A 26,666-nucleotide genomic window follows, 5' to 3' on the forward strand; every position below is an offset into this window, starting at 1 on the left:
TGATGCGGAGGGTGCTGCGGGATCGGGGGTCCCCCGTGCGACAGGTCGGTCTACAGGGGTCCCTCAGTCTAGGTCCCAGCCTAGGTCCCAGGCACCCAGTGATGTGGAGGCTGCTGGCAAATGTAAAGGAAAAAGCAAAAATAAAAATGTTAATACTGCCGGAATGCAGAGTGCTGACCATGGGGGGGTCATTACGGTGGTTGCAGCTGCGCAAGATGGGGCAGCAGTGCCACCCCCCAGGTCTACCAAGGCCCAAAATAAAAAAGCTGCTTCTAACCCCAAGTCCGGTCCAGAGGGTCTTGGAATGAAAGGTCTTGGTATGAAAGGTGTGGATGTGTCTGGTGCAGCCCGCGAGTCTGATGCTCCGACGCACTCGGAGGTACGGGCTGAAGCTACTGTTCTCAGCACAGGGGAACCTACTGTAAATATAGGCACAGGTTCTGGGGATAGTCAGGGCACATCACAGGTTCCAGTCGCCCCTCCGGCGGCGACGACAGCTGGTAGGAGTTATGCCAGTGTCGCCGCTGGAGGGGAAGGGTCCTCCTTGTCTCCAGGCTCTAGAGAGGGCGTATTGCAACAGCGCCTCCTGGGGGCTCTACGGAAGGGGGAGAGTTCAATCACAGTTGGAGGAAGAGAGGTGAACCTATCTCTTTGGACAGAGAGACACGGCTTAGGAGCCTTCCGAGAGCAAAGGGGGGAGACCGTATGGTCCCTACCAACACCCGGGCAGGACGCAGGTCGTAGGAATGTGGTCCGTCTCCGTTGGAGGGGCAATGATACATGCCCCCCGAGGGCGAGGGTAGTGGAGCTTCTACTGAAGATGGGCTTCAGGGCGGTTGACATCTTTGCCCTGATCCATCCCTTCGGCACGTCTGAGTTTGACATCAGCTTCGTTCGCCCAGAGGGTCTAGAACTCTTCTGGGGGAATTACGAGCTGATGAAAAGCGAGCCTGGCTGGCGAGACTTTGCCGTCCAGGTGGTGTCTCGCCAGAACGAAGTCAAGAAGGTGACCGTTTTGACTCGTAACGAGTCACTTTCTTGTTTTGATATAATGACGTGGCTCGGTCGATACGGAGAGGTGACAGACATGCCCAGAAAGAACAGGGATGAGCACGGCATATGGTCCGGGGCCTGGACATTTATGGTCAAGCTGAAGCGTTCAGGTAACTCAGTGGCACACATTCCATCTGCAGCCTTCCTCGGCAGGGATCGTATCCTGGCCTTTTACCAGGGGCAGCCGAAGCTCTGCCACAGGTGCGGCGACCCCTCACACTTGAGCGCCGCTTGTAAGACCTTGAAGTGCGCTCTGTGTGGGGGTCTGGGTCATCTAGCCGCCTCCTGTGCGGAGATTAGGTGTAACCTGTGTGGTGATCTCGGTCACCCATTCAGTCGCTGTCCACGCTCCTTTGCCAATGCGGTGTCAGCCCCTACGGATGGGGGCCATGGTGCGGCCTCCGGGGGTGAGGGGACTAGCAGAGGTGGAGGAGCTCAGGAGCCAGGGAAGAACCGGCAAAAGACGCCTGCTGAGCAGAGGCGTCAGGACAAACGCAGACGGAGCAGGGAGCTGACAGGAGCGCCCACAGCAGGTGGGTCAATGGTGGCCCCTGTTCCTGAAGCAAATTGTGCAGCTGAGGCCTTGAGGGACAGCGAAGTGGATGAAGAGGACAGGAGGATCCAGAGGGAGGAGAGAAATACCAACTCTTCAGATTCCTCCCACTATGAGAGTGTGGATGAGGAAGGAAAGAGGTGGTTAGAGAAACGGCGTAAGCTAGGTGCCACTAGGAGAAAGTGAAGGGGGGATTCAAGATCTTCTCCCACCCCTGGCAAAGTACTGGAAGGAGAAGCCAGCTCGCCTCCAGTTGGACTCTCCAACAGGTACCGGGCCCTTCAAGACATCTCTTCCTCCTCTGAGGGGGAAGCGAAGGGCAAGGTGCCTGGGGCAAAGAAAGGGTCAACAGGGGGCGCTGAGTCTCCTACTCGTGGAGGCATAGTTCCTTCCGGGGAGGGGGCTACTCTGGAGCCTGGAAACAAGGACGATGGGGTCGGGGGATCCCCTGCTATGGACACATCTGTGTCCAAAAAAAGAAGCAAGGGGCTTTCCTCTGACCCCGAAGAAGCGGGTGTGAGGAAGAAAGCCATCTAATTTAATCACTCATGATGGCGGCACCCACTCCGCTGACTCTGGCATCAATTAACGTTGCCAGCATTAAGTCGGATACGGCTAGATTTGCGGCCTTTGATTTTCTCGGCCGCGTTGAAGCCGACATTTTATTCTTGCAGGAGACCAGGCTGTCCGATTTGGCAGCCATACATAAGGCAAAAAGGGAGTGGAGGTCAGGCCCTTCCTACTGGTCTCTTGCGGCCGAGCCGTATAGCGGAGTGGCAGTCCTTTTTACCGCAGCGGTCGAATGCCGACGAGTTATTGAATTAGAAATGGGAAGGTGCCTGATCTTAGATGTCCTCATGAAGGGACAAGAATTGAGACTTGTAAACATCTACGGTCCCCAGTCAAAAAAGGACAGGAAGAGTCTCTTTATGAGGATCAAGCCCTACCTTTTTACCAGCCGCCAAGTTGTCTTTGGAGGTGACTTTAATGCAGTCACAAGAGCCCGCGATAGGGGAGGCTCTGGAGACAGGCGGTTGACTTTTGACAGCGTCGCACTTAATAGCATAGCTAGCGAGGCTCGCCTGGTGGATGTCCACATCCGGCACACCCCAGGCCACGAGGGATTCACCTTTTATAGGGGTCAGAGCAGGTCTAGAATAGACAGGTTTTATTTGAAGGAGGAAGCCATCTCTTCACCAGTGTCCGTTGTTGAGGTGGAATTCTCCGATCACTGTCTAATATTGTTTTCTCTGAATGTTGCAGAGACCCCCCGGATGGGTAGAGGTTTGTGGAGACTGAATTCATCACTCCTGGAGGAAGCAGAGATAAGACAGTCCTTTGAGGATTTTCTGCAGAGCCAGGTACCATTACTGGATCTCTGTAGCAGTAAGTCAGAGTGGTGGGAGATGTTCAAGAGGAGGGCGGCGAGGTTCTTCCGTGAGCTCTCCAACCTCAGATGCCTGGACAGGTACCGCCTGTACAACGGCCTGAGGAGGAAACTCGAACATCTCGTTTCGACTGGAGGTAGCCGCGAGGAGATCTCCAGAGTGAAATCTTTACTCAAGACGTGCCAGTATGACAGACACGCATCCTTGGTTTTTGAGAGGGATTTCGGGAAGTACCGCTCGCCCGACCCTTACAGAAACTGTAGGATGTCAGTGAATAGTAAAGTGGTCACTGGACTGATTGACAGTACGGGGTCCCTGAATCGATCCAGATCAGGGATTCTGGAGGTCGTCAGATCCTACTACTCGCAACTCTTGGGAAAGAGGGATCTAGATTCGGAAGTGATGTCGGCTTTCCTGGCTGAAGCTGTCCCTGGGCCAGGGGTAGACACCTCTCTTGGCGTTTTGACAGAAGAGATCAGAGAAGAGGAAGTTAGACTGGCGATTGATGGGCTCCGGCCCAAAAAGTCGCCAGGTCCGGATGGATTAACATCCGAGTATTATAAGACCTTCAGGGACCTCTTGAGTCCCCTCTTGACGGAGGTATTAAATGAGTGTCTTTCCTCGGGCACTCTGCCAAAGTCAATGAGGAGGTCGGCCTTGATCATTCTGTCAAAAGGTAAAGACTCGAGCCGTATTGAGAACTGGCGTCCCATAGCGCTTCTCAATACGGACAGGAAGGTTCTGGCAAAAGTGCTGTTTAATCGGCTGGTCAAGTTTGCACCCCGGCTCCTCTCGGGGGCGCAGCATTGCTCTGTTCCAGGCCGTAGCACCTTTAGCGCTGTTCTCGGTGTCCGGGAGGCAGTGGAGCAGGGTAGGGCTGGTCACTGGGAGGGGTACCTGCTGTCCTTGGATCAGGCCAAAGCGTTTGATCGGGTTAATCACGAGTACCTCTGGTCCGTCCTTCTGAGATACGGCCTGCCAGTGGGGTTTGTTGATTGGCTGCGAACATTGTATGCAGGGGCTGAGACTTTCCCGCTGGTGAACGGTTGGCCCGGCCGCCCTTTTGAGGTGGGGTCCGGCGTCCGTCAGGGCTGTCCTCTAAGCCCCCTGTTGTATGCGTTTGCGATAGATCCCTTCCTTAGGAGGGTTGATTGTGGACCTATAGCAGGGGTCGGGATGGACCGGGTGGTGCCGGAGGCTACCCTGAGGGCAGTGGCATACGCCGATGATGTCACGCTCTTCGTGTCCTCGAGAGAGGAGGCGGAGTTTGTGGTGTCGGAGGTGGACCGCTACTCGGAAGCTTCCGGGTCTATGGTCAACTGGGATAAGTGTGAAAGTCTCTGGTTAGGAAGGGGGGATCCTACGTTTGATCTCCCGGACACCCTTCCGGTGCCCCAAACTTCAGCAAAAGTACTTGGCATCAAATTCGGCCAGGGGGATTACCCCATGCAAAATTGGGTGGACAGGCTGGATGGTGCAACTGACAAGGTAAATCAGTGGAAGGGTTGGTCTTTGACCCTTCGGGAAAGAATTAGCCTGATCAAAACATACCTGCTCCCGTTATTCATCTACCTGGGCAGCGTATGCATTTTGCCAGAACCTCTCTGGACTCGGGTCTACAACCTGTTCTTCCTAATGTTGTGGGGGAATAGGTTGAACCTGATCAGGAGAGATGTTACATACCGCACGAGGAGACTAGGGGGGTTGTCTATGGTCAACCCCGTGGTGTTTCTTGTAAACACTTTTTTTAAGATCAACATAGGCAACCTCTGGCAAGAGAGGGCTCCTCCGTGGGTCTACTCCTGCAGGGGATGGTTTCGGCCCTTCTTCCAGGAATGGGAGACAGGAGGGCGAGTGAAGGACCTTCGCACGCAGCACGGACATCTCCCGGCTTACGCTACCTTGGTTCTGAAGGTGATACGCCGGTGGGGTCTGGGGATGTGGGAGATCAGGACTCTGACGAGGAGGCTCCTCGACGAAAGAGTCCTGTTGACCCATTTCCAGAAGCCCCTGGCGCTCAAGGACTGCCCAAGTCGGGACCTGGAGGGAGGGTTACGTTTACTGAATTCAACCCGGGTCCCCTTGAAGTTTTGGGACTTGGCTTGGCGCTGCTTTCACGGGAGACTGTATGTAAGGGGTAACTTGAAGAGCAGGCCTCTGATTGACAGGGGTTGCCCCCGTCAGGAGTGCAGCGACGTGCTGGAAAGCATGGAGCATTTCCTGCTTCAGTGCCCCTTTAATACAGAGGTATACCAACGGGTAGGGGTCTCCATAGGCTGGCCTCAGCTGGCACACCTCTCCTATGCGGAGTGGGCTTATGGAGCGTTCAGAGGCCTTGGTGGCAGGGACCGCTGCACTTTATTTCTAGTTAGCCTAGTGGTCAGGTTCCACATCTGGAGTGCACGGTGTTTAATCTCGACGGAGCTGAAAGTCCTCCCCGTGGATACGGTATGTAGGAACATCCTGGGTGACCTGGTGAAGGTACGTTCTTTGGAGTATGAGAGGCTGGGCACATCTAAAGCTTCTCTCCTATGGAGAGGGCTTGTATTTCGTTAGGGACAGTTTGTTTTTCTTAATTTTCTAGGGGCAGAGTAGGGAGAGAATAGGGACAGGATAGGGAGAGAGGAGGGATAGGGCAGGGACAGGTTTCCATGAAGGGTCAGACTGAGGGGCAGACTAAGGACAGTCTAGGGCAAATTAGGGAAAGAATAGGGAGAAAATGCAAGGGATAGTACATTGTGATGTCTGTGCCCGGCTTATCACCTCCAATCCCGGTGGCGGGCTGTGAGTGCACCATAAAGCTTTTTGTTTTGATTTGGGCAAAATGGAGTGAAGTAGGGCTGCAGGTGAGCCGACCTTAGGCTTTCGGGTTATGTTAATATATATCGTGTATGTCATGTATATTGGTTATTGTATGTTTTATATGTATATATTCACGTTCTGGGTGGTAGTTAGGTTGGGTGGGGGGTTGGGGGGGAGTGGTTTCACGCCTTGAGCCGTAGCCTGGCACGTCCCGAACATTGAACTCTGGGCACGGACTGGTGGAGCGGGCATGGCCCCCAGGCTGCGGCAGGCAGAGTGTTGTACAGTTTATATATATTAAAAAAAACAAAAAAAAAAACCCTGGTGTGGCTTGGCACGTCCTGAACTTTAGAACTCTGGGCACGGACTGATGGAGCAGGCATGGCCCCCGAGCTGCACTGGGGACCCAAAAAAAAAAAAAAAAAAAAAATTTTGAAAAACTATTTCTTTAGTTATTTTTGTATGCCGGTTGGCTTGGTCTTTATTTTCATATTTAGTTAATTATTGGTATATATATATATGTTATGTTTACGTTATTGCCTAATTTTGTTTATGATGGGGTTTCAGTGCGGTACGGCTGGACCTGGAGTTTTAGTTTTAGTTTTCTCTTCTGGATAGCTGGATGCTCTTCTTTTAGGTATATTGTGTTTTGCTTTGAGTGTGTGTGCGAGTGTGCGGCAGGGGGGAGGGGAGTCCAGACATGGGGTTTCTTTTGTTTGTGGACCATGGACTCTGGGTGAAGGGCCTTATCTCTGTATACGGTTGTATTATTATTATTTACTATTGTTACAGTTTGCTTTTATTGTTATGTTTCATACTTTTATAATAAAAGATCTACAGGATGTAACTCAGGATCAGTACAGGATAAGTAATGTATGTAAACAGTGACTCCACCAGCAGAATAGTGAGCACAGCTCTGGAGTATAATACTGGATGTAACTCGGGATCAGTACAGGATAAGTAATGTAATGTATGTACATAGTGACCCCACCAGCAGAATAGTGAGCACAGCTCTGGAGTATAATTCTGGATGTAACTCGGGATCAGTACAGGATAAGTAATGTTATGTATGTACACAGTGACTCCACCAGCAGAATAGTGAGTGCAGCTTTGGAGTATAATACAGGATGTAACTCAGGATCAATACAGGATAAGTAATGTATGTACACAGTGTCTCCACCAGCAGAATAGTGAGTGCAGCTCTGGGGTATAATACAGGATGTAATGTGGGATTAGTACAGTAAAATATATGTGATTTGCAACTAAATCCCATTTAAGAGCAAGTGAATAGAAGGGAGCAGCAATCTGGACTATGGACTATAGAGCTGCTTATAGGAAAAAAAGCAGACCTTTAATGTTTCTTATCTTCTTCTCTAGTATTATATAGAGCCCAGAATTAACACCAGTATACTGTATTTCAGCCCGCTTATCACAGCTAATAAATTACTGCAATAACCAGTCACAATAAAATACCGGGACATCCTTTGTAGTAGTAAACCTATCACTGGAGGATTACATATGGAAAATAGATTACATACAAAATATTCATCCTAATCTTCCATGTACCATTCAGATAACCTCATTCCATATGTTCTGTTAGGTCACATGGACCTCACAGATGGGAGGGCTTCCTCAAGACCATGTTTAGGAGCACCCTTCATTATGATGAACACCACTTCCCCTGTATACAGTAGATATAAAAATTCTACACACCCCTGTTAAAATGCAGTGTTTTTGTTATGCTACAAAATACAATGAATCACTTCAGATTTTTTTCCACCTTCAAAGTGACCGATTATCTGTACTCATATATGCACTTCTCAAAACAGTTCTTAAATCCATAGATGAACGCATTAAGGAATAAGCGCCATAAATTTACGGCGCTTAGTCCTGGGTTTTAGTCCCAGCAGATAAGAATATGGCGCAGGATTAAAGGTCCTGCAATTTAGCAGGAGCAGGTTTGGTTGTTAGCTGTCTCTAACAGCCGAGGACCCAGAGGAGAAGGCAGAAGTGTTTTTCACAAGCTACAAAGCTACAAGCTACAAAGTGCTCAATGAGCGCTATGGAGAGAATGCAGGAAGCTGAACGTGTCATTTCCTGCATGGGACATAGCTATCACTAGATCGCTGGTGACCCCTGTCAGAGCTGCAGGACCTTAGCAGACCCCTGACCAGCTCTGACAGGTACTAATGTCACACTAGGGGGATCCTTTCCCCTCTAACTGGGGCTCCTATCGATGTGGCACCTATTAAAGTGGAAAAGAGTGAAGAAGAAAAAAAAAATGCAGTGTGAATGTTCCCCAGAGGGCTTATATGACATCATCGGGAACACAGACATTTACAAAAATTACCAAAAATAAGTAAAAAAAATGACAGTAGAAAACAAAAACATGTATATAAAATAGAGAACAACCCACCACCAAAGTCAACATAAGCCATCGCAATATCCGCCCTGTAATCCGAGATTATACAATTTATATATCAAGATGTCCGAAACGAAATGACAAACCTGTTCCTATTAGAGATGAGCGAGCGTACTCGCTAAGGGCAAATACTCGAGTGAGTAGTGCCTTATGTGAGTACCTGCCCGCTCGTCTCAAAAGATTCGGGTGCCGGCGGGGGGAGCGGTGAGTTGTAGGAATGAGCAGGGGGGAGAGAGAGAGATCTCCCCCCGTTCCTCCCAGCTCTTCCCCGCCAGCACCCAAATCTTTTGAGACGAGCGGGCAGGTACTCGCATAAGGCACTACTCACTCGAGTATTTGCCCTTAGCGAGTACGCTCGCTCATCTCTAGTTCCGATATTATATTTCCATTAAAATAAAGTAATATTAAAAATGAAGAACTAAAAATTTTAAAAATCTTTTTTTTGTACGCATTATATGTATTAACATAAAAAAAACTGAACACATTTTCTGTGAAGAAAGGTACTAAAACTATAGCCCCATATGTGACAGGAAAAAAACAGCAAAAATAGTTTTGCATGCCCCCAAAAAATAGGGCCATAAAACTACCTCATGGGTAAAATCGCTAAAAAGCGTCCGGTCCTTTTAGGACTGAAACACCCTGGTCTCCAAGGGGTTAAAGATGTCTTATCAAGTTTAAAGTTAACAGGGCAGCGAGTTGTATATACATAATAGATTATAAAGTCTCATGAGATAGGAAGAGAGAAGATTCCCTTCCAATACTCCTCTAAACACATAAAGCTACAGCACAAACCCTAGCCAAACACAACACGAATGACCTACCCTGAGTCAATAGTGGCATGGTTTATCTACGGGCAGAAACTACATGGATTCCCATCCTCTTATATCCCTCTCAGTGTTACAGAAGGTATTATGTTCTTAGACTTTCATGTATACCGCATTATCCTATTCATGTATTATATTACAATAATAACTTGCATAGAGAAAGGAATGAAGGGTCAGCCTAGGCTAAGTATATAGAAGTTGGAATTAATTTGCATTATGAAAACAATAGAGCGGGTGGGGGTGTATGTAATCCGGTCCTACTCATCCAGGTCCATATCCTGATCTATTGGGAGTGTAAAGGCCCATTTGGACACAACGATTATCGCTCTTTTGAGTGATAATCGTTGTGTCTAAACGCGCTGCCATTGCGCACTATTCGTTCATCGCTGATTTCTAGCAAGCTAGAAATCGCCAATGACTCTTATCAGCGCCGCACGCTGATTTTCTCAGTGGGCAGCGCTGATAGCATTCTTTCAGCTGGTATCCCACTAAGACTTCTCAGCAGGATACCAGCTAAAAGCTGGAGAACAAAGCAGCTGTTTGCATATACAAAACAGCTGCTGTTCTTGGAGTTATCAGCGGTGCCCCTCTCTGCCTGCATTTAACTCTTTAAGTAGCTAATTAAACTAGAACAGCGATCCGCGCCACCATATGATTAAAAATAAAATAACTCACCTGGTGCGCAGCGGGGTTCCCGTAGAATCGCCAGGGACACCCCGCCTGCACCTGTGGTCCGAGTATGCCTGTAGTATGTATAGAGAATCTCCAGATATCCAAATTTGTTACACAAAAATACTGTCTGCCATGACAGTTGATTTGCTCTGAATAGGAAGGTCTACAGCAAGAGCGCGGAAGGAAACTTCTTGTTTCTTGAAACCTTGTAAGTAGCTAATTAGCTACTTAAGAGTTATGCAAAGATGGTCGCTCAAAACTGTCATTCAAACTGTCGTTTCAGCGATTTTAGAGCCATCATCTTTCAGTGTAAATGCACCTTAAGGGCAATCTAATACTGTAGTTATTTAAATTCATCTATGTAGGCACAGTATTATAGTAGTTATATTCTTGTACATAGAGGACAGTATTATAGTAGTTATATTCTTGTACATAGGGGGCAGTATTATAGTAGTTATATTCTTGTATATAGGAGCAGTATTATAGTAGTTATATTCTTGTACATAGGGGGCAGTATTATAGTAGTTATATTCTTGTACATAGGGGTAGTATTATAGTAGTTATATTCTTGTACATAGGGGGCAGTATTATAGTAGTTATATTCTTGTACATAGGGAGCAGTATTATAGTAGGTATATTCTTGTACATAGGAGGCAGTATTATAGTAGGTATATTCTTGTACATAGGAGGCAGTATTATAGTAGTTATATTCTTGTACATAGGGAGCAGTATTATAGTAGTTATATTCTTGTACATAGGGGGCAGTATTATAGTAGTTATATTCTTGTACATAGGGGTAGTATTATAGTAGTTATATTCTTGTACATAGGGGGCAGTATTATAGTAGTTATATTCTTGTACATAGGGAGCAGTATTATAGTAGGTATATTCTTGTACATAGGGAGCAGTATTATAGTAGTTATATTCTTGTACATAGGGGGCAGTATTATAGTAGTTATATTCCTGTACATGGAGGCAGTATTATAGTAGTTATATCCTTGTACATAGGAGCAGTATTATAGTAGTTATATTCTTGTACATAGGTACAGTATTATAGTAGTTTTATTCTTGTACATAGGGGGCAGTATTATAGTAGTTTTATTCTTGTACATAGGGGCAGTATTATAGTAGTTATATTCTTGTACATAAGGGGCAGTATTATAGTAGTTATATTCTTGTACATAGGGGGCAGTATTATAGTAGTTATATTCTTGTACATAGGAGGCAGTATTATAGTAGTTATATTCTTGTACATAGGGAGCAGTATTATAGTAGTTTTATTCTTGTAAATAGGGAGCAGTATTATAGTAGTCATATTCTTGTACATAGGGAGCAGTATTATAGTAGTTATATTCTTCTACATAGGAGGCAGTATTATAGTAGTTCTATTCTTGTACATAAGGGGCAGTATTATAGTAGTTTTATTCTTGTAAATAGGGGGGCAGTATTATAGTAGTCATATTCTTGTACATAGGGGCACTATTATAGTAGTTATTTTCTTGTACATAGGGGCAGTATTATAGTAGTTATATTCTTGTACATAGGGGGCAGTATTATAGTAGTTATATTATTGTACATAGGGGCAGTATTATAGTAGTTATATTGTTGTACATAGGAGGCAGTATTATAGTAGTTATATTATTGTACATATGGGCAGTATTATAGTAGTTATATTTTTGTACATATAGGCAGTATTATAGTAGTTATATTCTTGTACATAGGAGGCAGTATTATAGTAGTTATATTCTTGTACATAGGGGCTGTATTATAGTAGTTATATTCTTGTACGTAGGGGCAGTTTTATAGTAGTCATATTCTTGTACATAGGGAGCAGTATTATAGTAGTTATATTCTTGTACATAAGGGGCAGTATTATAGTAGTTATATTCTTGTACATAGGGGGCAGTATTATAGTAGTTATATTCTTGTACATAGGGGGCAGTATTATGGTAGTTATATTCTTGTACATAGGGGGCAGTATTATAGTAGTTTTATTCTTGTACATAGGGGTAGTATTATAGTAGTTATATTCTTCTACATAGGAGGCAGTATTATAGTAGTTCTATTCTTGTACATAGGGGGCAGTATTATAGTAGTTATATTCTTGTACATAGGGGCAGTATTATAGTAGTTATATTCTTGTACATAGGGGGCAGTATTATAGTAGTTATATTCTTGTACATAGGGGGCAGTATTATGCTAGTTATATTCTTGTACATAGGGGGCAGTATTATAGTAGTTATATTCTTGTACATAGGAGGCAGTATTATAGTAGTTCTATTCTTGTACATAGGGGGCAGTATTATACTAGTTATATTCTTGTACATAGGGAGCAGTATTATAGTAGTTCTATTCTTGTACATAGGGAACATAAGCCTCCTTTGGCGCAGAGTGTTAAGGCAGCAGAAATGCTGTCCTAAGCTCTCACTCAGGACCTGAAGGTTGCAGATTCAATCCCGTGTGGTTCAGGTAGCCGTGTCAAAGTTGACTCAGCCTTCCATCCTTCCGAGGTCGATAAAATGAGTACCCAGCTTGCTGGGGGGTAAAAAGATGACTGGGGAAGGCAATGGCAAACCACTCTTTAAAAACAGTCTGCCTAGAAAATGTCACGATGTGACATTACCCAAGGGGTCAGGGGACTTTACCAGATAGGGAACAGTATTATGGTACATACTACATGCAATATTATATCACATATTAATGTATAATACATTATATAATTCCTTCTGACTTACAGATCCAAGATCAATAATGAAGCAGTCTCCACTGTTGAAGCTGGACCAGTTAAGAGGAACCTCCGTAGCCCGCACCACTCTCCTCCCTTTGATATGAAATAGACGTTGTGCAGTGAGATCATTAGTAACGACATGCGTGAAACCAGATGCAACTCCACCAGCCTGAAAGATCATACAATGCAATATGTTAAGGTATCACATGTTATAAGTTCTTAAAGCAATACATTATATATTTTTGAAAATCGGCAAGCAGATTAGATAAATCTTGGTGGAACTCGCTGGGATTTGATGACAATGTAATGTGTATGGATGACTGTCCTCCAATGTAGGCATCAGAAAGCGCAAGGAGTTGACATGTTCGGTTTCCATATATTGATCCTTAGTTTTTTGTGGGCAGATTGGAGGTCTGTACTCCTATTACAGTTCTGTTTTTACCCTATGCGGACAGATATCCCTGGAGTGGATCCCAGTGAGAAGCTATCAAAGGAGAAAAGCTAATTCCATGCCAGTTATTATTTTTCAGACTCGGTGAGTCCATTAGCTTCATGGTTCTAGTCCAGCCATGACTTGAAGTGACAGCAATTTAATATATTGTCCCAATATCAGTCTTAAAGGGGTTCTCCACTTTAGACAAGCACTGCTGGTACTTCCGTGTCCCTTTTTTTTCTGTCACTGCGGGGGGTCACTTCTCCACACATAGTGATATAACTGTGAATGGAGCACTGGCCAAGCATATACGGTCAACACTCCATTCATTTAAATAGGGGGGGATGGAAATACTCGAGAGTATCCTGCTTGGGTACATCAGCAGGCCCATTGAAAGAGAATGGTGCATTAGAGCGCTTGTGCGACCAGTGGTTGTTAAACCAGCACTCCATTCAGTCTCCTCCTCACTCTTGGGGGCTGCAGTAAACCTGCAGTGGGGAGGACAGGGGACACGGTTCTCATCCTATCTCAAGATCAGCAGGGGTCTTTGCAGTGAAACCCCCAGCGATCAGCAAGTTATCCCATTTCCAATGGGTAGGAGACAACTTGGAATTGTGGTACAACCCGTTTAACAACAAGGGCGCTATTCCATGATTGCTGCTAACACTTACTAATTGCCAGGCAGCACCTGGACTTGTAAGCTTAGCCCGGCAATTATCTGTAAATGGCGAACCCTGACAGCGGCTGTTGTCTCTCTTGGATCCTCCCTTCTCTACAACTACATGGACATAGTAAAAGCCTGCTGCTCATTGGTTTACTGGGCAAGGCAGAGCGGTATCTAGAGGTGCCATCTCACTACTGATTGCTGCCTGCACTTCAACCACATCATCCGTGTCTTAAGGCCCATTTACACCAGCAGATGATCGCTCCAACGACAGTTTGAGTGACAGCTTTGAGCGATCATTTTGCATAAAGTATTAAGTAGCTACTCAGCTACTTAAAGGGGTTGTCCCGCGCCGAAACAGGTTTTTTTTTTTTCAACCCCCCCCCCGTTCGGCGCGAGACAACCCCGATGCAGGGACCTAAAGAAAGCTTACCGGAGCGCTTACCTTAATCCCCGCGCTCCGGTGACTTCTATACTTACCGGTGAAGATGGCCGCCGGGATCCTCTTCCTCCGTGGACCGCAGCTCTTCTGTGCGGTCCATTGCCGATTCCAGCCTCCTGATTGGCTGGAATCGGCACGTGACGGGGCGGAGCTACACGGAGCTACACGGAGCCCCATAGAGAACAGGAGAAGACCTGGACTGCGCAAGCGCGGCTAATTTGGCCATCGGAGGGCAAAAATTAGTCGGCTCCATGGGAACGAGGACGCTAGCAACGGAGCAGGTAAGTATAAAACTTTTTATAACTTCTGTATGGCTCATAATTAATGCACAATGTACATTACAAAGTGCATTATTATGGCCATACAGAAGTGTATAGACCCACTTGCTGCCGCTGGACAACCCCTTTAAGAGCAATTAGGTGTGCAAATGAAGCCTTCACAGTTAAAAGCCTATTAGTTATTATCTGCGCTCAGATTCTTTGTTCCCCAAGGGGAAACAATGCTATCAGCACTCCCTGCGGAGAACTTCTGATAAGAGTGAATAACGATTTTTAAGTTAGCTTGAATTTAAGGATCAGCAGTGCCCCAAAAGCGCATGATGGGCGCACATTGATGATCGCTGATTAGCAATTTTTTGTTGCTGTTGTTTTAGCGATCGTCGGCTGGTGTAAATGGGCCTTTACCCGTAGCTGCACCTAGAGGTCAGGCAGCAGCCCTATAAGGGCCCCTGAGTTTGCAGAGAGTAGAGCTCTAAGGGCACCAATGACAATCTGCCCCTGGTAGCAGTAGTGGGAGCTATTAAACACATGGTGTGTACTATGAGGACCATTCTGTAAAAAGTATTCAGTGCAGTCTCTTTATCTGTGATTGTGGGAAGTGTGATGTGATCAGAGTTCTCTTCTTGGCCGTTAATGTCAGTTTCCTGATCTGCCAACATTCTGGTCTTCTGTTGCAACAATGAATCCTTTCAAACTTCTAGATATTTATGATCTGTTTACTGGTGCTTGTTAACCCTTTAATACCCAATGGACATGTCTTCACGTCACTTGTAATTATGTTGTCCGAAATAACTGGATCTTATATTTTAGGTAATGTTTTGTTTGGACAGCACAGAGGAGGGGGTGCAGCTAATGCCAATCCCATAACCTCTGTCCCTTGGGCATTAAGAAACTGTGCAGACTTAACTCTCTCCACAGACCTAAAGCTCTGTTTAGGTTTCTTGCATCCCCATGCATTATCTTCAATTTATACTCCACCTTATGGTATACCATATACTGTTTTTTTTTACTAAACTGTCTATGGGTAATTGTGAATTTGCATTACTCGAGGCGATAATCCGGCCACGGATAACACAGTGCACGCTCTCCACACCGCTGCTATGGAAAGCGCAGCCTCCTGTCCACGAGCAGAGAATCATAGCGATTTTCCGCTTGCAGAACTCAGAGCGAAGCATGCAGCGATTTGCCGCGGTGAGCCTATCTGTCAGATAGGCTCACCGCAGAGAACTGACAGTTCTCTCCCCTGCTCCTGGGCTGCGGAATATCACTAGCGATATTCCGCCTCGCCCGTGGACAGGGGGCCTAAGGGTGACCACCCACTGGTGTCTTTTTTACTGCTGCAATATCGCTTTTTTTTACGTGATTGTCAATGGGACTTCCTAATGTTAAAAACTCTTTGCAAGTTGGTGCTTTGCAATTTTTGTGCGATGCGTTTTTAACATTAGGAAGTCCCATTGACAATTGCGTTAAAAAAGTGCAGCGATATCGCAGCGTTAACAAAAAACGCAAGTGGGTGTTCACTCGTATACTCACTTTTTAGCCTCAAAATAAATTCACTTAGACGTTCCTGCATCTAATACTCCAGATCAGTATACCAACTGGAAGTGGCAGCATTTGTGGTGCAATAAAAATTCTTTCTTCCTCCGGAGTAATAAAATACTTGCTGCCACTTCCAGTTCGTATATTGGGTTGCACTGTAGCTTTTTTGGATCAAAACCTGATCAGTAGCTTTGCAATTGCCTGCCTTGCTGTGAACAGCGTGAAAGCTGTGCTGTTGGTAACTATACTTTATGTTTAATAATACTCCAGATCAGGGTGGGGAGGCGACAGACCCCCCTGACCACTTTCGTATTTTTGGGAAGAGCATTCATAGAGCACTTTGCCTGGAACAGGAAATGAGAACTGGTTCTATAACTAGTGCCTGACTGCCCCAAACTGCCATCGTACTCTGTTGGCACTCCGTTTATTAAAACACTACCCAAACTCCCTATCACTAGCAGCCAGAAAAGAAGCATTCCCTGGAGTTACCTACCCCATTGGATGCCTCCCACTGCCTTTCCCAGGCGAGCCCTCTGTGTACAATCTGATCCTCCTCCCAGGTCTTCTCATCTGCAGGCCAGCCCCGCACAATTGCTGGCACCATTCTACCCCAAATTCTCCTTGAGCAAGCGGGCAACCCAAGGAGTTGCTGTTTCATATGGCTGCCCTGTGGGTGAGCCTTCTGCCCTCAGGTAACCAGTGTTGAATAATCCATTGCCCCATAGCATATTATGGAACAACATACAGGCAGCACAGGCCCCCAGACTCCCCCCATGCTTGTCTACCTAGGAGATCTGCTTGGACTGAGGACTATTTCACATAGGTGACGGCAGATAACGGTTAAATGATGGCAGCGACTGAACGACAGTCTTCTGCAGACATAAAAATCAAATTATGATCGGCCTTATATTAGCAGTCCAGGGTTTCTCACAATTGACCTGACTTCTTTAACAAGTATCTCCGACTTTATGTCAAAAGTAGTGGAAATAATTGAATTAACTCTACCTTATACTTAATCCCTCCTTTGAAATATTTAACAAACGCATTGGATTCATATCCTTGTATTTCTCGGTACTGAATAGGCTTTCCTCCAAGGTAGTCATCCATTTGAATAGTGAAAATGGCGGCTGAGGTGCTTTCATCTTGGGAGCATTCCTTCCCTAAAGAGAAAAAAAGGTGGAATATTCTTAAGGCTTAAAGCTACAATATACATATAAAGACTTCTCAGAATGGATACAAAGGGCAGAGGTGTTTGGGGTCTTTACATTTATAGGGTGCCTTCACACATGGCAGATTTTGGTGTGCACTCACATCAAAATCGGCTTTACTTGTTGCGGATTTTAACATGGATCCGCAGCAGATTTAACCCTTTCAATTGAAGGGGGAAAATCTACTGTGGATCCACATCAAATTCCTCACTAGGGATGTGGATTTTGATGTAGAATTTAACACAGATTTTTGTGTAGATTTTCTGCTGCTTCCGCGGCACTGATAGCACGCGCCCGCTCAGCTCATCAGGCGGGTTCCCGAGCAGCGAACCCTGCCAATCAACTATTGATGACCTATCCATAACATTTGTGCCTGGAAAACCCCTTAAAGTAACAGTGCTCAATTGCAGATTCTTTACTGTAAGAGCAGTGAGACTATAGAACTCTCTGCCTGAGGACGTGATGATGGCAAACACACTAAAAAAGTTCCTTAAGGGCCTGGATGCCTTTCTTGAGTGTAACAATATTACATATTATAGTCACTGATTACTTCCGAAGGGTCGGTGATCCAGGGATTAATCTAATTGCTGGATTTTTACCCTAAAATGAGGAAAATTGGCTTCTACCTCATTGTTTTTTTGCGATCTTCTGGATTCAATGCAGGCAGAACTGGATGGATGGGTTTTATCAGCCTTACAAACCATGTTACTATATTGCTTATACATTGCTTAAATAGAAGTAGCTAAGAGTATCTCCATGGAGTGCTAAAATAACAGAGCCATACAGTGCCCAAATAACAGCACTATAATATAGTTACTAATTGGAATATATATCCCCTCATAGGAACAATTTTGGCTACACAAAGGCCACACAATCAAAATCTAGTGGTTTCTTCTCGATCCAGATTTTCCAATCCAGAAAAACTAAAGGCCCATTTAGACCCAACCCAAATTCGCTCAAAGCCGTCTTTTGAGCGATGACCGTTGCGTTTAAATGCAGGGACCTCGTGCAGTTTTTGTGCACGAGTCGTTCATTGTTCAATTCTAGTTTTCTTGTATTGAGCAGTGAACTCTTATCAGCGGTGCAGGCTATTATTACAGTTGGCAGCGCTGATAAGATTCTTACAGCCCGTGTCCCGCTGGTAGTTCACAGCGGGACACGAGCTGTAAGCACGGAGAGCAACGCATCTGTATGCTTATGCAAAACAGCTCTATCTTTCGCTGAGTGATAGCTGCAGTGTCCCGCTCTGCCTGCATAGCTCTTAAGTAGCTACTTAGCTACTATAGACTATGCAAAGATGATCGCTCAAAACTTTCACTCACAGTGCTGTTTGAGCGACCTTTGAGTGATAATCTGTCAGTGTAGATGGGGTCTAACATATAAGCGGCTCATATTCTTATTGTGTGATACAGTGTCATCATTTCACCTAAAGGGTTTCTCCACACGGAGTATATACAGCTACACTCGCCGCTGCGGAGCATTGTTGCGCATGAACAAGTCCTGTCTTTTCTCGCACGTACTATAACGGACGAGGATGCCATTAGTGAAATCGAAACCATTGAAATCAATGGTTTCGTTTCGTCCCATAATGCGGCCGTGATTATCCAGACAGAATCACCCCCATCAGTTCATGCCCTAATAGTGCGCGTATCAATGACGGTAGTAATCTACGGACAACTGATAGCAGTAGATCGCTGTGTATTGCATCTGGTTATTCTCTGTCCAGTTCGTTCTTGTTGCACAGGATGTTCTTCATGTCACTATTTCCCCACACGGTTTACATAACACGGACATCCTAGGGCGACAAGCAATATAATTATTACTATATTACCGTTATGTGAATGTTTTTATTAGTTCCTTTCTTATGTTATGCTATGGGGCCGGTACAAGGCCTGGGCCTCCAACTCCTGAACTCTGTAACACTCTTCTAATCCAATCCAATCAGCATCAACCAGTATTTAGAACCATCTTATCTGAGCACACTATGGTGGTAGTATCATTAAGGCACTCTGTAGCACCGCTGAGCACTACATGGCTTTACTATTGGGACTGCTCTTGACATCCTTGAACAGCGCATTGTACTGTAGGTTATGCACTCAGCTCCGCTTCAGCTTGAACGTCCGCGGGTCAAACTTCAAAGCAATTTGTGCTGTCAGTAATTACTAATTATGTACCGCAAATGAGGTCACATGACATTTCACAATTCCAGTTGCTCTTTTATAAGAGGAAGTTTTATTGAAGCAATAACCTAACCACACAATCCCTGGGAGCTCCATAGTAGACAGAACAGTACAGGAGATACGAAAAGTAGACTTTTGAGATGGGACATCAAGAATTTTCAGAAATGTGAACTATTAAGTAATGTTTCTTCTCATAGGCCCACACAATTTTATAGGATACCCCCCAACCTGTGGGATTTAACACAAGTAGTGCATAGGACTGCTTTCATCATACCCCAAAATGAACACCCACCCCAGAACAGACCGCCTAAATAAGTGCAGATCCCCTAAACCAGTGTTTCCCAAACTCCAGACCCTGCAGCAGGTCGGGTTTTTAAGATATCCACAATACTGCATCACCGCCTGTTCACAAGGGACGATCCATCATTCAGTTTTATATATCAATCAATGGAAATCAATGGAAGCCGTCCGATCCGTGGCACATCCATAATTCAATTGCAGACGGGCCGTGGATTCCGCAGGAAAGCAGGAGTTTAAAAAAAAAATCCACTGCGCATGTGCGGCGGAGCACCGGATGGCGCTTCTGCACATATCCACAGTGAAGAAAATAGAAGACCTGGACAGTACGCAGAAGACCTGGACAGTAGGCAGTGTCTTCGGCTGCAGGAATCTGATCCGCTCATGGACATGAGGCCTAAGTGGGCCCTAATACGGACTTCAGACTTCAAAGCACAGACCCCAGACCAGACCTAACAAATACATACCCAGCCCTCCTGAATAAATACAGACCCACCTATTAAACTAATACATGCCCCAGATTAAACCTAATCAAATCCAGACCTCAGATCAGACTGCCTAAACACATACGGACCACAAAATAAATACCGTATGTTTATGTTTGCAGAATCAGAGTTGGATTTTTCCACATGATTTTTGCCTCTAAAGACGATGACGGTAATCTGCAGCTACGCCGCGGATTTCTGCTGAGGTTATGCACATTACACTCACAGAACGGCTCGTGCATTTATATCTTTTCAATGGGCAAAACCACGTGTGGATTTCCAGACGCAATATCTGCATCAAAGGTTTCCATCATGCCCCCCTCTCCCTTCTCTCCTCCTGTAACATATATAAAGGTTTCCATCATGTCCTCCCTCTCCCTTCTCTCCTCCTGTAACATACATAAAGGTTTCCATCATGTCCCCCTCTCCCTTCTCTCCTCCTGTAACATATATAAAGGTTTCCATCATGTCTCCCTCTTCCTTCTGCCCTTCGTATGTAACATATATAAAGGTTTCCATCTTGTCCTCCTCTCACTTCTCTCCTCCTGTAACATATATAAAGGTTTCCATCTATCTTCTAGTTAGGTTATACAAGTCTTTCCTGATATGTTTTGGTCTTCAGACCTTCCACCATTTTTGTAGCCCATCTTTAGACTTCTTCTGATTTATCAATGTCTTTCTGCAGATGACTTCTCCAGAACTGAACATAATATTCCAGACCTGGTGTCTCCGGAGCTTTATACAGTGGGATCACAATCTACCTCTTTCTACTGGTTGTCTTGGCAACCTTCAAGCAATTCATTTGCTATCTCATTTAGAATCTGCAATTTTTTGAATCACTAAATTCACATGGTACAGTCCGGGATTTCTCTGTTCCCCCAAACATGCAGTTGGAGCAGGGATAAATCTGTCATTTGATGCAAGTCATGGGGATATCAGAATGTATACAGAACCTGTAGGTGATTTTATTTTAGGGAGCGTTCTCAATGCACAAATGCACAAACAATGTATATGACAAGTTTAGCTCTGCTACATCCCAGTATAAGCACTGATGCATCTGCTATTAATGCTGCACTGTTGTCTATACTGTACATCAGGGAGGAAGCAATCAGTCTGAGTATTACTGTATATAGATGATGGATCATGTGCTGAGAAGGCAGTTTCTCTGCCTTGTTCCTTTAAGAAAGTCTTCAGCTACTGACTAAAAGGAAATTTCTGGTCACAATTCTTTTACGAAATGATTTGCTTGGCTCAGTGCCCGACTCTGTACCCAGATCTCACAGCCTGTGCACCAGTTGGCAAGGTCTCATCTACTGAGATACTCTATATTTATAATACAATGCTGACGTTTACTAATGTTTTCCAGTACCCCACAGTCCTAGAGGTCCAGGAAGCTGAGTTATGTGGAGCTGTTTGCAGGGTCTTCACACTATATGGCTGAATTTACTATCCCTGGTCTGGCTTTGCCATGGAGGAAACATTATGGTCACCGGTGATTTAAAGGGGTATTCTGGGACTCTTACTACTGATGACCTATCCTCAAGATAGGTCACAAATAGTTGATCAGCAGGGGTCTGTCAATGCAGCGTGCCTGGTGTCATCATCGGTGGTCAGGGCTGGAAGTGTAATAGACAGCTTTACACCCATTAAAATCAATGGTAGTGATGTCTCCTATTAAACTTCCAGAAGTGTAATACCGTAGGAGGCGTCACTCCCATTGATCTCAATGGAAGTGAAGCCGTGTATTATACTTCTAGCCCTGACCACCAAAGACAACGTCCGACATGCTGCACTGACAGAGCTGGAGCTCCACATTTATAATAAGCAAACTTTTGAAAAGCTGGGTTCACTTCGGTCCGAATTAGCCCGAACCAAACTGGAAGGTCACCAAAACTCCCAAAGCTTGTGTATAAGACTGGCTAAGAGCCATAAAAGCACCACATAACACTCTTGGTGGTCAGGACTAGTGATGAGCGAACTGAACCAACAGAACCCAGTTTTAGGTAGAACTTTGCTTAAAGCTTAGTTCAGGTTCATGCCGATCCGAATGTTTAGAAAACTTCACCCAAAATAGGGTTCTACTGGTCCTGTTCGCTCAACACTACTCCACATATATCAGCTTCCCGATCCTCTGCAAGTGTAAGATGGGGAAAAGGTTTACCAAAGTTAAAGGGGATGTTAGAAGTGTCCCTCTTGACTTGATCAGAGAATGCTTCATTGCTGGGACCCCCAGCTTGATACCTCAGGTTTTTCCTCTGCCTCTACGCCACCTACTCCTACTTCCAACATGGGGAGTAAAGGTAGTATTTTGTAAAGGTTGAAACCATAGAGATATTTGGCAACTATGGGAGCAATGCTACGCATTTTGGAACTGAACGTTGTACAGTCAGCACCGTGACTTGACTAAAACATCTAGTGACAACTGCATTGAGCACCATTCTGTGGCACCCCTAGTGTTGTCAGGTCCCTTCCCCCACTCTAAAGTGATAGAATAGAGATTTCTTGTTACAAGAGGAGATGTTTGAACATGACGAATGTCAAAAACTGCCCTCCCTGTTGGGGCATGTATAGTAAATAGGGTTGGGGTTCCCGGCTTAGGGTAAAGATTAGAACCACATCTGGTATAACACAAGATAGCGGAGAGCTGCAAAGGTGCTTGATTAATATGGACATTATAGTCCTAAAAGCTGATGGTGGAGGCACCAAGTACTGGGACCCCTCACAGGGCGCTTTCCCCTTAAAGGGGTTGTATATGATTAGAGAAAAAAAATGACTGATTTATTTCAATAACAGCGCCACATCTATCCACAGGTCTTGTGTAGTATTGCAGTACATTAGTACTGGACTTGTGTAGTATTGCAGTGTAGTATTAACCCCCTTTTATTTCAATGGAGCTGAGCTACAATACAAACACAAGTTATGAACAGGGGTGGCGCTGTTTTTGGAAGAAAATAGCTATGGAAAATAGCTAGATAACCCCTTTAAAACACGGCTGAATTGCATCATGGTCCGCATTTTCCTAATGATATATTTGTCCATGGATGCTGATGGTAATAACACTGTAGGAAATAATAGGCTGAAATTTAGTAAACAAGACATAATGAAGACTATAATTCAGATTCTCCCAAGACGACGCTGCTGCGCCATCAACGACCGAACTAACAACTAGTCGCTGTAATCCACAATAACATCTCGGAGATGAAGCTCATTATACCGTCTCTCTAGTTAAGACATGCCCTACGATAAAGTTATTACCACCGCTGTCCACACCTCTCCTCCGCTCAGACTCACAGGTGATTGCTTCACTTCAGTGTGTCAATCTAGCAGAGCTGAGTTTGTCCTTTGGCACAACTCACAAGGCTAGAATGAATGATATCTCCCTGTGTGTTAACCGACTTCTATCTCAGAGAGTTAAGTGACAAATTAAGGTTTTCTACACTTGTCATGCATAACAACTGACAGGCAAGCAGAAGACAGACGGAACGTACCCAACCAGAAGTGTAGGTCGTAGTACTTGATGTTATTCTTCTCAATGGTATGGAGAACCACATAAGCATCTCCCACATAGAAGTTACCAAATAGGTTTTCAGGGACCGGGACCAAGTCCATTTTCTCAATTCTCCAGATCTGGAGGCCAGACTTCTGGCCAGCATTGGCGAACTCCTTGTGATAGAGGACCATAGTGGATGCAAGTATGAACGAAGAAAGGGAAGCAACTTCTGGAGCAGCTGCTGAGTGCAGAGTAGGATCCTGCTTAGTAACTTCAGACACACAGTACAGTGGGACCAGGAAAAGGCAGAGCTCCGCCGTTAGTAGGTGTGTTCTCACTGCAACATCTCCAGCAGCTGGCCGACAGAGCCACTATTCATGCAGTCAGCCTGCAACATTAGTTTTCTAGGTGGAGACACTGGTTATGTTGTGCGACTCGTGTGCAGGAAATGGTGTTACTATTATAGGACTATTACTACTATTAAGTGCAGCAGACCTACCAGACATCATAACAAGAACCAGTGCAAGAACAGTGTACGGGCGCCTTACCCCCAATGGCTAGTCATAAAGCAGCCCTCTTTATGTCTCCCTAAAAGGGCTCTATCACACAAGCGTTTTTTTTACCACGTTCTACATGCGCGAGTTCTGCGCACATATTACGCTCTAACTAATTTTATATTAGGACTGCTCCACATGACCGTATTTGCGCGCGTAAAACGAGGAATAGAACCCATAAATTTCAATGGGTTCATGCTCAATAACGTGTTTATGCGCACGCAAAAAAATACGACCTACTCTATTTTCTTGAATTTCACGCAGCAAAAGTCCGATAGGAATCTATATGGTAAATACGCAAGGGGAAGCGTGAAACACTGCGCAAAATGCATGGAGAAGAACACATCTGGACCTCATTAGGCTAAGTTGCCTTTAAAGGGGTTGTCCCGCGGCAGCAAGTGGGTCTATACACTTCTGTATGGCCATATTAATGCACTTTGTAATGTACATTGTGCATTAATTATGAGCCATACAGAAGTTATCAAAAGTTTTATACTTACCTGTTCCGTTGCTGGCGTCCTCGTCTCCATGGTGCCGACTAATTTTCGGCCTCCGATGGCCAAATTAGCCGCGCTTGCGCAGTCCGGGTCTTCTGCTGTATTCAATGGAGCCGCTCGTGCAGAATGCCGACTCCGTGTAGCTCCGCCCCGTCACGTGCCGATTCCAGCCAATCAGGAGGCTGGAATCGGCAATGGACCGTACAGAAGAGCTGCGATCCACGGAGGGAGCAGACCCCGGCGGCCATCTTCAGCAGGTGAGTATGAAGACGCCGGACCGCCGGGATTCAGGTAAGCACTCTCCGGTTTGTTTTTTTAACCCCTGCATCGGGGTTGTCTCGCGCCGAACGGGGGGGGGGGGGGTTAAAAAAAAAAGAACCCGTTTCGGCGCGGGACAACCCCTTTAAGGCTGCTTGTCCACGGGTGTTGCAAAATCCCGTGGCGGAGAGCCACAGCCCGCGAGCAGGAGAGAGCAGATGGGTCTCCGAGGTGAGCCTATCTGAAAGATAGGCTGACCGCAGAAAATCGTGGCATGCGGAATCCGACCCAGCCATGTGCATTCAGCCTTACAGGACTCTGATGCAGGTACTTGCAAGGGTTAGCTGGTGCTAGAGCCATCATTGGATTCAGGGGCGTAACTAAAGGCTCAAGGGCCCTGATGCAAAACGTGAGCTGGGGCCTCTCCTCTATCTGTATCTGTACCCGTACCCATACCTAAACCATGCTGCACAAAGACATAACTTGAAGCTTCTGGGCCCCAATGCAAAACCTGTAACAGGGCCCCCAACTATAATGCTTTATTCATAGTACTGGGCTCCCTATATGGAGAAGAGAGGCCTTATGGGCCCCCTAAGGCTCCTGGGCCCGGGTGCAACCGCATCCCCTGCACCCTCTATAGTTACGCCTCTGATTGGATTTATGTCCTTACTATGAACATCTTCCCTTAGGAGGAGTGCTGCGCGCGAGAGAGGGTCTTAAAAAACTGTGACCAAGCATGGGTCTATGACAGGAGAGAGGCCAAATTCTTCAGGACCCTAGGCAAAGTGTCTAAAAGAATGAGGACAGAGTGTGGTCAGCAAGTAACTGGGTGTAGCTGAATACAAGGAATTATATAAAAAACACCTTGAGGACCGCTGCATAGTACAACCTGTGTAAGAAGTATTGTGTCACTCCTGCTGGAGAAGAACAGTGTTTGATAGCATTGAATATTGCTGTACTAAGCATAAGCATAAATGATGTAATCAAGTGTAAATAGCAGCTGTTCAGTACTGAACGGCAGCTATGTTAAGTCAATGGAGAGGGGCGGGGGAAATCTCCTCCAGTCGCCCCACTGTTAGCCAGCGATACTAGCTCCTATGCAGCAGCAGAGTGAGTATGTGTGGGGACAAGTGTCGGGCATCGTTTGCCTGCCATTCGTTTCGTCTAAATGTAGCTTTACACAAAATTGGCGTAGCTGGCAGAGTAGTTGCTACAGAGAAATGGCACCGACAATGCATCAGCGGTACTAGAGATACAGAGTAGGGATCAAGGCCCATTTGCCAGAGACCCCAGTTGCAAGGGTTGAGAGTGCCAGCAGATTGGAGAAAGAACGGCAGAAGGTATCGTTCGGAGTCTTGCGATATATTATAATAGTTACATTCTTGTACTTAGGGGGCAGTACTATAGTAGATATATTCTTCTACATAGGAAAAGTGTTTTAGTAGTTTTTATTCTTGTACACACGGGACAGTATTATAATAATTCCATCAGAGCTTCCTGCCGATGGACGGATATTTGCTGCGGATCCGCAGCAAATAGCGTCCATAGCATGCTCTGGGGAATCGATTCTTTCTGCATACTTGCGGAAAGCAATTGCGGTTTTTGCAAATGGAGAAAAAAAAAATCGCAGCATGCTCCATTATTTTTACGGATTTTGCGTGGACGGCTTCCATTGAAGTCTTCGCCTAGTGGAAGCGCATGGAAAAACAGTGTGAAAGAAAAAAATCGGTACTGCACATGTCCGCCAGCGAGCCACTGGGGCCATCAGCAGTACAGATTACCTGGTGACAGACCAGGTATGCATGAACACCGCTGCTGGCAGAGCCGCTGTGGGATTCCGCATGCAGAATCCGTCTCTGTAGTGTGCAGGGGGCCTTAACTGCTTCACAAACAGCGAGA

The 26,666-nt window shown here is 45.6% G+C and overlaps 1 protein-coding gene across 1 annotated transcript in view; it reads right to left on the reverse strand.

Moving 5' to 3' along the window:
* SCIN (scinderin) overlaps positions 1-23,758 on the reverse strand; it is a 97,011-nt gene extending 73,253 nt beyond the window's left edge. The window contains exons 1-3 of the mRNA XM_066584743.1: positions 23,457-23,758; positions 16,804-16,958; positions 12,450-12,611 (exon numbers count right to left, since the gene is read on the reverse strand). Coding sequence (XP_066440840.1) covers positions 12,450-12,611; positions 16,804-16,958; positions 23,457-23,649 — 510 coding nt within the window. The 5' untranslated portion in view covers positions 23,650-23,758. The remainder of the gene's footprint in view (positions 1-12,449; positions 12,612-16,803; positions 16,959-23,456) is intronic.
* Positions 23,759-26,666: the final 2,908 nt, after the last annotated feature.

Source organism: Eleutherodactylus coqui, chromosome 12 (genome assembly GCF_035609145.1).
Source record: "Eleutherodactylus coqui strain aEleCoq1 chromosome 12, aEleCoq1.hap1, whole genome shotgun sequence".
Classification (NCBI taxonomy): domain Eukaryota; kingdom Metazoa; phylum Chordata; class Amphibia; order Anura; family Eleutherodactylidae; genus Eleutherodactylus; species Eleutherodactylus coqui.